This window comes from Megalops cyprinoides, chromosome 7 (genome assembly GCF_013368585.1).
Source record: "Megalops cyprinoides isolate fMegCyp1 chromosome 7, fMegCyp1.pri, whole genome shotgun sequence".
In the NCBI taxonomy this organism is placed as follows: domain Eukaryota; kingdom Metazoa; phylum Chordata; class Actinopteri; order Elopiformes; family Megalopidae; genus Megalops; species Megalops cyprinoides.
Window position 1 is genome coordinate 26,324,205 of NC_050589.1, and position 12,523 is coordinate 26,336,727.

Genomic DNA, 12,523 nt, shown 5'->3' on the forward strand with positions numbered 1-12,523 from the left:
TCGGCCATCCTGACTGACGGGGCAAAGTCTGCTTGAAGGAATGGCTAGAGGAAAGAGAAGACGTGTGCCAGTAACTAATTGTGTCGATATCATTCTGCGGAAAGCAATACGTACATGATGATACGAAAGGTGTAGACTGCATGGCGAAAGGGAGAACTGTAGCTTGTGTACCTTCTGGGGGAGTTTTCAGGGGCCGAGTGGACACTGGTAAAAGCTGACTTCGTAGTCGGCAGGATTCGAACCTGCGCGGGGAAACCCCAATGGATTTCTAGTCCATCGCCTTAACCACTCGGCCACGACTACCCACACCCTTTGCTAACCGGCCGGGCAGCTCTGTCAAGGTTTTTCTTTGCAAATGAGTGAAAATCTAGTCAGCTAAGCGACGTTAAAGAACTGTCAGAAATCAGAAGGAGAGTACAGTTTTGGTGGTCCAAGGGATATTTTAAAAGACCTCATTCTTGCTGGAGGAATAGCGGAAGCTAGGCAGACTGTACACTCCAAAAACCGTATGGAGTAGTGTCAGTGTACCTGCTGCAGGAAGTAGGAGGACATGGGACTCTCCAAAAGGCTGTGCCCCACTGTCTTGCTCACAAAGCACTACTGTTTGTTTTAACAGGGGCAGTCATTCTGGAAGCCATCAACACAGGGGTTTTCACGTGCTCCATCATTATCTTAGGTGTGTTCAACCTTTTTTAGACAACGCCCTAATCCCTGGCTCCAGTGAGGCCACTATGCAGATGCTGTTCATTACACAGATCATGTTCAACATAGTAAACTGCAGCATTGTACTCCTAAGCCAAAGTAGTCTAGCAGTCCACCATGCCCAATGGAAGCCTTTGGCTCTCCACAAGGTGATGGTGCCCATTTCCCATAGCTAATGAGACAAGGATGTTCAGCCATTTTTGTGGCAATTTCAAAGGATCATGTTCCCAGTGAGAGACATACAAACATGTCTTCCCACACAAATCAAAGAATATCTTATTCAAGACAGAGGGAGAATGGGGGGAATGAATTCAATGAAAGAACTTGAACAGAGCTTCAGGGTAGGTACAGCTCATCCAAGTCTTTGGGTGTTTTTCTTGCTGGAGGGACAGTTGAATTTTTTCTTTGTGTGCTACCTTTTTCAGATTATTTCCATAGTTAAAATGGATGTCATAAACTTAAATTACATTTTTTAAATAGCTCAGTAATTTACGCCAGCGTTCTCAAAAGTAATAGGAAACATTTACGTACTGTAAGATAAGATTGTGGAGAGCCGCAATCACTGGTGAGTATCATTCCAAACCCTTGTAATTTCTTTTGAGAAGTGGGCATTAATAGGTTTTGCCTTTTCCCCGACTGGCTCAATTAATACCCCAGTAGGTCAGATGACCAACATTTGATACTCATTTTAAAAGCTGTTATGGGGGTATAGTATTAACAGTGCAAGAATTTAAGGGAAATCTACTACATTCCAACACGTTCCTACTCTGCCCCACTTTCAAGTACAGTTATAATGAAGACCAGTAAAGAAAAGTCCATTAAATTAACCAACATTAACAAACTGTTTTAAGGATAGTTTCAGTGAAACATTTTATTTGGTTTTGCCTCAGAATTTGTATTGCGTAAGCTTGTGTGCATCATAAAAATGGTTACATGTCAGCATACAGTAGTTTTGAAGCTTCCTTTTGCTGTATAAAGCACCAAGTGATACATTGTTAATGCAATTTAATTAGGCCCCTCCCTTTCAATACAAATGAAGAGACACATTCAATCAGAAAATGATCCTAAAACAAATACATGAGGACCATCAAAGGCACAACATTTTTATCAGCCAAAGCAGTAGAAGCTAGATACAGAGAGTTGCTATGTATCCATTGGTAGCCATTTTTAATGCATATCATAAGCTGTTGTATATGTGTGTATATATATTTCAGAGTTGAGGCCTTCTCTGGTATTAGCAACACACTAGTCCTGTACAATAAGGTCTGAATTTAGAGATGCTGTCCAGGTAAGATTCTGATACTGGTTTCTGTCCAGCACCTGAGAATATGGGATGTGTGTACATTTAATCTGTATTACTGACATTCTGAATCAACAGTTCATTTTCCACACTTTAGAGCAGGGGTGTCCAAACCTCTCCTGGAGGGCCACTTGTCCTGCATGTTTTAGATCTCTCCCTGCTCCAACACAGCTGATTCAAATGATCAGTTTGTTATTCAGTAGCTTCAGGAGTTCATAACAAATTGATCATTTGAATCAGCTGTGTTGGAGCAGGGAGAGATCTAAAACATGCAGGACAAGTGGCCCTCCAGGAGAGGTTTGGACACCCTTGCTTTAGAGGGAACTTTGCATGTTTCAGACAAACCAAAACAACAAGGCTCTTCCATCTGTCATGCATAAGTAGAACAACTGACACCATTTACATCACAGGAGGAGCATTTAAACCTCTTGAGCAAAAAGAAGCTGTTATCGATACTCATTACAGCTGCACTTCCCACGAGAGAAGGTCTGAAGGCTTCATCAGGCAGAGGAATATCAGTGTGCAGCCTTGGCGCTTGCAGGTAATCAGGACGGCAATTTTTGGGGTCTAATTCAGGGGATGGCCTTGGTGTGTTGTGACATTGCAGTCCTCCGTCTAGTAGACGAAGCGCTGACACTGCCGGTACCCCAGCTTGTCTAGGTTGGGGTTACAGGCAAACTGGACCATGGGAGGTGGACCGCATATGAGAACCAGGCTGTCATCAGCAGGGGGAGGTAGGTGCTCCTGGATCATGTCGGCACTGATGAACCCCTGGCTGAACTCCCAGTCTGAAGATGAACAGGAAAGGGAAAGACCAGAAAGGGAGATTATCCATAGCTTGGTTGGGTTTTGTTACTGTGTATTGCTTTTCTCCCCTCAATTGTGTATCAAGTCCATGTTTAGGTTTTACACACCAGCAAATTATGTACAAATTTGGGGGGCGTAGATATACAGTACAGGATGAAATTACACCACTAGAACTGACAAAAAAAACACTATCTTAAATAAGATAAAGCGGGTCTCTCACAATCATTCATTCCAGACAATAGCCTAAGTACAGCACTGAGTACAGCTAAAAAAGTGTTAATGAGAAGACAAATCAAGACAAAATGGAGCTTTGAATCATCATTTAGTAGGATCAATACAAAGTGATGGCTGAATTGAGGTCTTTGTTACCTCAGGGAACACATATGCAGTTTAAATCAAAAAAAGCTGAGGTAACAACAACACTCCCACAACACATGTAAAAACTGATTACAAACTGTAGAGAATGAAAAATGGAATGTGATCATTTAATTGTGCATATTCCACCACATACGTCATGGACTGAGCTCTAACAAAGTGTTCCAGGCAGTGTGTAGATGCTGGGGTTCCTACCTTCAGGGGCTTTGTCCACAGTAAACCAGAGCTTGAAGCGGTCAGGGTTCCTGGCCTGGATCTCCTCCAGATCATCGCGCAGCAGTATGTCCTTCTCCGTCTGCCAGCCACGAACAGGGACGGTTAGTTAGGATTGAATGTATAGTTCATAACTGCTATGCACTGCGATTCAAGCACCCAGAAGACGAGCTGCTATTTGCTGCAGTGTCAGGACCAGGGATTAGATGTGCCTGCTCAGACCCATATGCAGATTTCCTTTAAAAGATGTTGGTACATCACCTGGTTGGCAAAGAGCAGGCTGCAGCTGGTGTTGTCGTTGGGGTCCTTCATGATGGCCCGAACCAGCTGAAGCATAGGGGTGATGCCTGCACATGCAGAAAGTTAGGTGCTGGGATGCACAGGCATATGAGTAATACGCATTTCCACACACTAGCTCTGAAATGATCAGCAAACTGCAGAGCTTTCTAGGGCAACACACTGGAAGTCTTTTGAAGGGTATACAGTATTCCTCTGTGTTTTTGACACTATGCATTTTCACAACTTTATTTTCTCTACTGTTGAGCTTCCTGTTGCCACAAGTGTGCACTGCTAGCTAGTCTGTGATGATTAACTGTTCACATTGCCAAACAACGGCATAGGCTGTACCTAGCTATACCATAAACACTAAACAGCTATTTCCATACCAAGGTCTCCATAGCATTACAAACATATCAACTGTCAATTTGTGTTGCCTGAAATTTCATTTCTGTCTGTATTTCACCTTAGCTCTCCATTTGTTTTATGATGATATATTGTTGGAACCAGCTGAAAGCAATTAACACGCATGGAAAAAAATGCATATAGATGCTAAATGTTTATATAAACTGTGTAAATACGCTAAATGTTTGAGATCAATTTGAAGGCAAGGTAATGAGAGAAGAAAATTAAAATAAATAATTGATTAAAGATATATAGTTTAATTTTAAATGAATATGGAACTTGTGAATAATGTATTTGAAGTGGAAAGTACTTTACCTTTTTATTTTCAACTTTAATCTAATTCAAGTAATAGCAAATGGATCCTACTTTGTGCTGTACTCCATCCACACTTATGAGGAGAGACTCTAAACTATCTAAAAATGCTCCAATAAAATTATACTCATGTTAAATGTAGTTAATTATGTGGAAAGCGTATTCCCAGTAATTTCATACAAACTCATATTTTGGTCTGTTTGGTTGGAAACGGTCCACAGTTAAGTGCAACACTGTACCTGACCCCCCTGCAATGAGACCTAGGGATCTCACAGTTTTCATCTCTGCTGGGGACTTCTTATCAGGCTGCACTGCAAACTGTCCTGTGAGGGGGACAGGAATGAGTGTGACACACAGACATCAACACATGTCAACAACATTCCATACCACCCTCTCTCTGTGTCCAGCAACCTATCAACTGAAATGCTGCCGTAGTGAAAATTGACAAACACTGGCACTGGAGGTTCTCTCATCCTGTGTGGGTGTGGTGCTGTATGATGACTTTAATTGTAGCTCAGTTAAACAACGCAGGTTATTTTAGTAAAATCTGAGAGGGAGGGTCACTCCTGTGAGTTTAAAGTGGCCTCCTGTGCCATCCCACAAGCACATGGGCATGCAAAAGCAGATTCTTGAAGGGAACATCTTCCCTTATGTTCAGTGGCATTAGGGGGTATGGCACAGAACAAAAGCCCAAACAATGAGCTTGCTCCCAACTTTTAGTGGATGTCAGGGCTTAAAGCAACAAAATTTTCTGAGCCTGAAGTAGGACGCACGTAAATTTAGTGTTACAACAGCTTTAATTCAAAAAAAAAAAAAAAAAAACAATTATTCATATAATTTTGTATTACAGTGCTCAAATTGAAAGTGCTTCCTTTTTTCTTAAATGCTATTAAAATGAAAACTGCAACTTCAATAAAAGTTGGTCAAGTAGCAAGACGCTGTGTTACAACTTTGTCCAAGTCATCATCATAGAATCAGACCAAGACTGAGAATTCTGTTCATATTGTGGTTTGTTGACTCGTAAATGTTCAGTGAAAACATCTGTTTTGACAGCTTGTGCGCTAAACATTGCCTAATATGACAGGCAATGCTGTGAGTGGATAGGTAGCTGGCTTATATATTTGACACGCTAAGTTTGGAGAGTGCAGTTCTGTCCTGTGATAATGTTTTGCACAGGTCAACTAGCGCTGGCGCTATCTTGAAAGACAGGTCATGATTCGCTATAAATGTACAAACGTGGACTTTATGATTGCACACGCAGTCTTGGATGGATGAAGTGGTAGCAGCTACAGTGGCCACAGCTCCCGGCAACGTTGACGTATAATGAAGAGCCCGAACAGCTGCTTTGTGTGAGGGATCTGTATCATGCCAAGACAATGACTTTTGCCGCTTGTCCCATACTGTTTTTTTTTCCGAACACACAGTGCAAAAGCAGGTCCTGTGCTCGTCTAATTTGTGACACGCCAAACGTTTGTCCATCATTACTGTTTTCATCTAACCAAGACTATCGACATTTATTTTTCACCTCCCCATTCTATTGTGCTTGTGTCTGTACTAGCCTTCACAAGTTTTGCTTCTATGCTCCATCTATTTCGATGCACGCTAGCCTATTGTGCAGTAATCAACTGATACAGTCACTGCAAATACTTCCAGTCACCGCCTCACAGAAAGCTGAAACTAGCTGCCGATTGGATAAGAACAGTGCTCTCGTGCCAGTATGTTGCCTAAATCAGAATCAGAATCAGAGTTATTGGCCAAGTATGTTAGCACACACACAAGGAATTTGGTAAAACTCATCTGAAAAAACATCACGTCAGTGATTGTTTTTAATAGAATTGCATTCCGCTAGTAATAATTCACTGCCTGATCTAAAATTTCCGTAAGTAGGATTTTTGGCGTGGGACCAGAGATCTTTAACCCATGGAATATACACTATATGGACAGAAGTATTTGGCCACACCTGTTTTTCAGGGTATGGGCTGGGCCCCTTATCTCCAGTGAACGGCAATCGTAATGCTTCAGCATTAAGACATTTTGGACAATGCTATGCTTCCAACTTTGTGGCAACAGTTTGGGGAAGGCCCTTTTCTATTCCAACATGACTGTGCCCCAGTGCACAAAGCAAGGACTATGAAGACATGGTTTGATGAGTTCGGTGTGGAAGAACTTCACTGGCCCGCACAGAGCCCTGACCTCAACCCCATCGAGCACCTTTGGGATGAACTGGAACGGAGATTGCGAGCCAGGTCTTCTTGTCCAACATCAGTGCCTGACCTCATGAATGCTCTACAGAATAAGTGGGCACAAATTCCTACAGAAACACTCCAAAATCTTGTCTTCCAAGAAGAGTGGAAGCTGTTATAGCTGCAAAAGGGGGACCAACTCCATACTAAAGTATGTGTATTTGAATACAGTGTCATTACAATGTAATGGTCAGGCGTCCGAATACTTTTGTCCATATAGTGTATATTGTGCAGAACAAGCAACATTTTGTGGGAGATTCCTCCACAAATGAAACAAGATAGTAATAAATAATACAACACAATACAGTCAAATAAGTAAGAATACACTCCCAATATTGATTTGAGCTATAACACCAGTCATAATGGTTTGCACCTTGACCCTTGTACTGGAGTAGTCCCCCTGGCCCTCTGACATCCACCACGTCTCCAACCTGAAGACCCTCCAAGTACTGGGACATCTTGCCCCCCTCTGGAAACTTTGGGTTGGTGTTCTTGAAGTATACCTGTGAAGAAAGCCCAACCTGGCTTCACTGCAAAGCTTAACGCTCCACAGTAAAGGCCTCTATGCTTTCTTTTGATCACATTCTAGGTCCAGCTCAAGGTCTGCTCTTCACAGGCTGCTAGCCAGAGCAAGGTCAAGGATTTGAAAAGGAAACAATTCAGCGGAGGGCAATTAACAGTTGACTTCATGGCCTTCCAGACCAGGAGCTGTGTATTCCTACCACACTTATCACCCATGCTCACCCCTCAATGATCAAGTGGCGGGCAGTACCTTAACAACAAAATCAACAAATCCCTTGTCATCATCGCTGGATACTGGGGTATATGGACGCACCACAAGGTTTCCATCAATGCGGGCAGAGAGGTACACGTGTGTACCTAGGGGAGAGGAGGATGGGATTATTACACAGAAGCAGTGCCAACTGACACACTGTGGACTGGAACACAAGTATAGTTGCTTTTCATTGTCCACTGGAACATGGCAGAGGGCAACTGGAAGCACTAACTAAAATAATTCCACATTGCCTGTCTAGTTCCTAATCCACACAATACAGTGGGAAATCTGAATTCTGCAGTTGAACCTAGTTCCTGGTTATGGTTAAAGGAAATTTATAGTTAAAGGAAATAATGATGTGGACGTCTGCGTAGTGAACACCCAAATGACAAAAAGGTCCAAAAAGGGTGCATGTATGTAGGGTGCATGTCCCCAGAGATATCCAAAGGTTTACAAAAATGACAAAGCACACACTCCAAGGTTTTGAACTCTGCTGCCACAACTTAAGAAACCAAAGAAAATGGAACTGAGATGAAGAAAGTTGCACTGCAGAGGGTTCCCTTTATCGCTTTTAGAAACAGTGCTAATCCGTTAAAAAAAGCAGGTATTAAGGACGTACCAATAGGGAGGCCTAGGATGTGCTCAGGAGATGGCAGTGCGAAACGAAACCTGCGAGTGTCATGATTCAGGACCTGTAGAAAGATGCTTTAGTGACAGGCTTGCGGAGGGATGGTACATACGCATTTACAGCACTATACACAGCTTTATTTACAAACAATAATGTCATACTTACCTGACTCCAAGTCACCTTCAGATATTAGTCATCATCAAAACCTGATACCTGACCATACATTTCTTGACATTGCAAGATTTCATGATTGCTTTGTACAACTCAAAATGACAGAAAATGTGCATGCCAACGCAATGTGACTACTTGGTAATGGGCAAATGAAAAGGCTTTTAAAAAAAGGAGGAATTACCATCAAAAATCATACTTTCCACATTTTCTGCCCCCATGTTATAGATTAAGTGTGTTAGGTCACATTACAGCCCCATGCAGCCAATGAACTCTCAATTTTTCCTAAAATAACCTTCAGAAGTTACACAGCAGTATTCTAGTGTTAGGAAAATGAATGCAGAAAGCGTCATCCTCAGGTAGCTTCATCTTCTTTGATGATTTATTATAGTCACCAATGTAACACTGTAACATGTAACATTATAACATGTAGCCTGTGGTATGTATACAGACTGTTTTAAAAAAATCAGCCCCCAGGTCTGGAAACCAAATTAGTCAGCTCTGCAGGAAAAGAGCATCACACACGCCTCAGTATTCACATACTGAGCTCTAAAAGAGGTTAAATTCATTGCTGTGGGCAGAGCCACCGTCCTCATGCTTTTTAGAGATGAAGTTTGCATTTACAACAAAAACTGGCCATCAGAAATATTGATTAAGTCTAGAGTCACCTGATGCAACTTCCCTTCCCCTCCAACATCGCTTCCGCCCATCCCTTTACTGGGTTATGTTACAGAAGCCTGGCTTTGGCAGTGCTGCACTGTACCTCTTTGTCGATCAGTCTCAGTGGGTATTTGACGGTAGCGTCCAGGAGGGTGACTGGGCTTTTCTTTTTCTTGTTCAGCAGTAAGGCACCCAGAACCAGGCCCACAGTCGACAGCACCACCACCCCCGCCGCCACCAGCACACCTGTGGTCTGGGGAAATAGATTGGTTTATAACTGCATGCAACTCGGCTGCAGTTGGCTGTTTGGCAGAAAAGATGGTGGCGTCACATGTGTCCTCCTGCAAGTTACGGTTGTTCATCAACCCATGAACAAGATGCAAGACTTAACATTGTGTATGTAGCTCTTTTAAGTGATTAAATACACTTCGAATTGCAGCTGTGATGCAAATTCACTTGCTTCCCATCTACCCAGGAAGAGTTTCAAGATTGTGGCCTGTTCTCACCTGGTCTAATCACAGCCTTATTTAAGAGAGACTTGATGTTAGCAGACTGAATGTTGTGTGAAAAAAGCACATATAAATAGCAAAATCAACACTTGAAATAACACTAAGGAGCTGAATCACAGTGGAAGCCCTCTGCTCGACAGCAGCAGACATGTGAGACGCAGGCGTACTCCCCTGCTATATTTGGCCATTTTGGTAGCCGGGATAGTGGTTGTTAGCAGAGTGACTCATAGACAGGCTTCTACAGGCCAATTCTGACCCAGCCCAGCTCACTTCCTTGCAGCCTCTCCCTTCTCTGCACACAAGCACAGCGACCCCCCCAACGTATCCCGCTCACGTTCCCTATCTCAAAGCGGAAAGACGTCTATAGCTGATGAACAACCGAACAACCTATCATTCACCCATCAAGTGACTCCTCAGTTAAACTGTAGTTCGCTAACTACCATGATAGCTAACGACTGAGGTACACAGTGACTACAGTCTTGTCTCCCTGAGTTTATATATTATACATACACACACACACAGCTTTTTTTAATCTACATTATGACACACACACACGCAGTGTGAAACAAAATGATTATAACTAACCTAATGTTACCTCGGAAAATACGTGTTTTTTTTTTTTTGCAAGTGCAAAGTTTTTACGGAATGGAAACGCACCCTTTTGCAAACTTGGCTAACGTGACATACCACTGGTTGTGGCGTCTTTCAAATCTGAGTCTGCAGGACTGAAGCGACTACACATCTGTAACGTTCACTAGTCCATTAACAAACAATGGTGTACCAGTAACTAACTCACAAACATCGTTTATTTTAATAGGCTATCTAGACAAATAAGTAACAACGAGGGTAACGTTAACTGATGGTACCCATTTTGGAAATATCACCACATCGGTAGTCCAGGCTGGCACACTTTAGCTAGCTACCTAGCCCAGCTACTTGATTTTGAGATTTAAGGACCAAGTATAACTGCTAAGCGAGAGATGCAATCGTGTCGAGCTCATTTCGCAGCAAACGAACCAAAAATGTAATGTCAGCTTGCTAGCACGTTAGCTTCCCATATATTGTATTAAACTAGGTACCCAACAGCTAGTGCTCTCACTTAAAGAAAACAGCACAGAAGTTTATTTTAAGTCATACCGCACAATATGCGTTGTTTCTCAAACGAACGTTAATTAGGCAGCTTGCTCTTTCATCCTGGCTAGATAGCTAATTTAACTTTATCAGTTTAAAGAATTTGTTTTCCTGATAGCCACAATAAAATAACATTATCTGAATTTCCAACTCACCACTGTGTATCCCATAACAAGCGACTGATGTGCTGCCTGGCAATGTCAGCCTCAGATACCTAACGTTACTCAGGTCAAAGCCGTGGGATGACTCAACTGACAAGACCCACGCTTTCAGTGCCAATACATATTCCCTCCGCCAGAGATAATCAGTATGGCAAGTGCTCTCTGTATTTCCTCTTGATAATAAAAGTAAGATCCGGTTACTATGTAAATTCTTTATAAAGGAGTTCCGATAGCGGAAATTTTAGTTCTAAAATCCAGAAAAAAATCCACAAAAAGAACAGCCGGTAAAGATGCATAATACTGGATTTGTAGATTATTACCTGTTGCGTGAAGTGAAGCATATTAACACATATGCATGTACGGTCTACTATCTTATATAACTTATAACTGCTCAACCGCTCTTAAATACGGATTGTTCTACTTCTGAAGTAAAAGTAAGTAAAATTGGAAAATATGTTTTTCTTCATATTTTGAGTGAAAGCGAAACAATGAGAACTACATTAAAATAGTTACAAACATTTTAATATATCTGAAGTGACTATGGGAGACTCAGGCTTCAGAAATCTGTCAGAGCTTACCTTGTGCTGTCAATAACCAACTGGTATGAACCCATTTACTCTGTGCAGCAGATCACAGATTCATTCAAATCAGTGAATCACTGATAACATGATAGTTCCACCCATTCAAGCCAGCAAATGTGTCCTAGTTTACTGCATTACAACCCATTTCACATTGGCCCACTGCACAAGTTTGATATTTCTCAGCCTCAGGGCACTGCTTGTGATTGGACTTGTGATAACTACAGTCCAATCACTACAGCCAAATCTGACCCTTTGCTGCCTTTCCTCAAAGCCTGTGTGATTGACAGGGCAATAGGCCAGATACCACAGATAAGTGAGGGCTAAAAACAAAAAAATCCTAAACACAGAATTTTAATGCGTGGTGTAGGAGACATTACAAATACAGGAAGACAAGAGTGGAGCTGTAATATCTAACCGTCATCTCCCTACAGCTCCTACTGGGTCAACCAGGTTAACCTGTGCCATGAATTGTAACAAATTGTGGTCCAGTTGTTCACAATGTTACAATATGAACCAGTGCTAGAAATAATTGCTGCATTGCCCACTAAGCATGAAAGGGTTTTAAAAAAATTTAGGGAACTTGCATTAGAACAGTGGCAATGACCTTGCTGAAAGGGGGGGGGGGGGGGGGGGCTTCAATGTCATGTACTGGATTTATTAGAAAAGATTCAGTATGGTCTCCATGCCCTTCAAAAAGAACTATACTATAGGCCTATTGGAATAACCACACATTAATGCTGGTGAACACATTTTTCATCTTTTACCCACTGCAGTTTGGGCCAGCAAGACCATTTGTGTTAAACCAATGGGAGCCCCCACCCCTACCCACAATGCAAGTAGATAATGACACAAGAAAAAATTGAGATCAGCAAGTTTATTGAGCAGATCCTGTGTTGTGCCTACAAAAAGGAGAAAACCAAAACCTTAGGATCAATGGATGATCATTTGACAATGGCCCCATCTTTACACCCATTACCAGTATGCTTACCCTACAATGGGTCAGAAGGATTTACCATTGCCTTTCATGATATCTTCAGATTCCATTTTGTTCAGGTCTCCTTATGCTCAAAATATTCAGCTTGTTTAATCCGCTCATTAAGGGCCAAAAGGTCACCATACCAGGGCCGCTCCTCAGTCTCATGTTTAGGGACCAACTCAGGATCATTAGAAAAGAATTTGACACCACCTGGTAGGTATTTGAAGCTGCTTGGAAGGACATGTTCTTCCTCCACATGATCAGTGCTATCTGTTAAGGCTTCATTTGCATCATCCTCCAC

The 12,523-nt window shown here is 42.1% G+C and overlaps 1 protein-coding gene and 2 non-coding genes across 3 annotated transcripts in view; all 3 read right to left on the reverse strand.

The window, feature by feature from the left end:
* The window catches only part of trnal-cag, an 83-nt gene extending 69 nt beyond the window's left edge, over positions 1–14 (reverse strand). The window contains exon 1 of the tRNA in view: positions 1–14. This exon is cut by the window's left edge and continues 69 nt beyond it. This is a non-coding gene — a tRNA (tRNA-Leu).
* A 207-nt stretch (positions 15–221) lies between these two features.
* Positions 222–303, reverse strand: trnas-aga. Its single transcript has one exon. It is a non-coding gene; the product is annotated as a tRNA-Ser (tRNA).
* Positions 304–2,324: 2,021 nt separating this feature from the next.
* LOC118780754 (NADH-cytochrome b5 reductase 3-like) lies at positions 2,325–10,771 on the reverse strand. Its single transcript, XM_036533428.1, has 9 exons — positions 10,660–10,771; positions 8,968–9,117; positions 8,028–8,100; positions 7,406–7,512; positions 7,007–7,136; positions 4,630–4,713; positions 3,659–3,744; positions 3,380–3,479; positions 2,325–2,790 (listed from the first exon to the last, which is right to left on the reverse strand). Exons 1-9 carry the CDS (start codon positions 10,672–10,674, stop codon positions 2,618–2,620), a joined length of 918 nt encoding a protein of 305 aa, XP_036389321.1. The 5' UTR covers positions 10,675–10,771; the 3' UTR covers positions 2,325–2,617.
* Positions 10,772–12,523: the final 1,752 nt, after the last annotated feature.

Excerpts from the sequence above, each read along its gene's own strand:
- LOC118780754 (XM_036533428.1), bottom strand. Across the intron at positions 7,137-7,405 it reads TTGTTGATTTTGTTGTTAAG|GTATACTTCAAGAACACCAA; the intron begins GTACTGCCCGCC and ends CTTTCTTCACAG. Across the intron at positions 2,791-3,379 it reads TGTGGACAAAGCCCCTGAAG|ACTGGGAGTTCAGCCAGGGG; the intron begins GTAGGAACCCCA and ends GTTCATCTTCAG.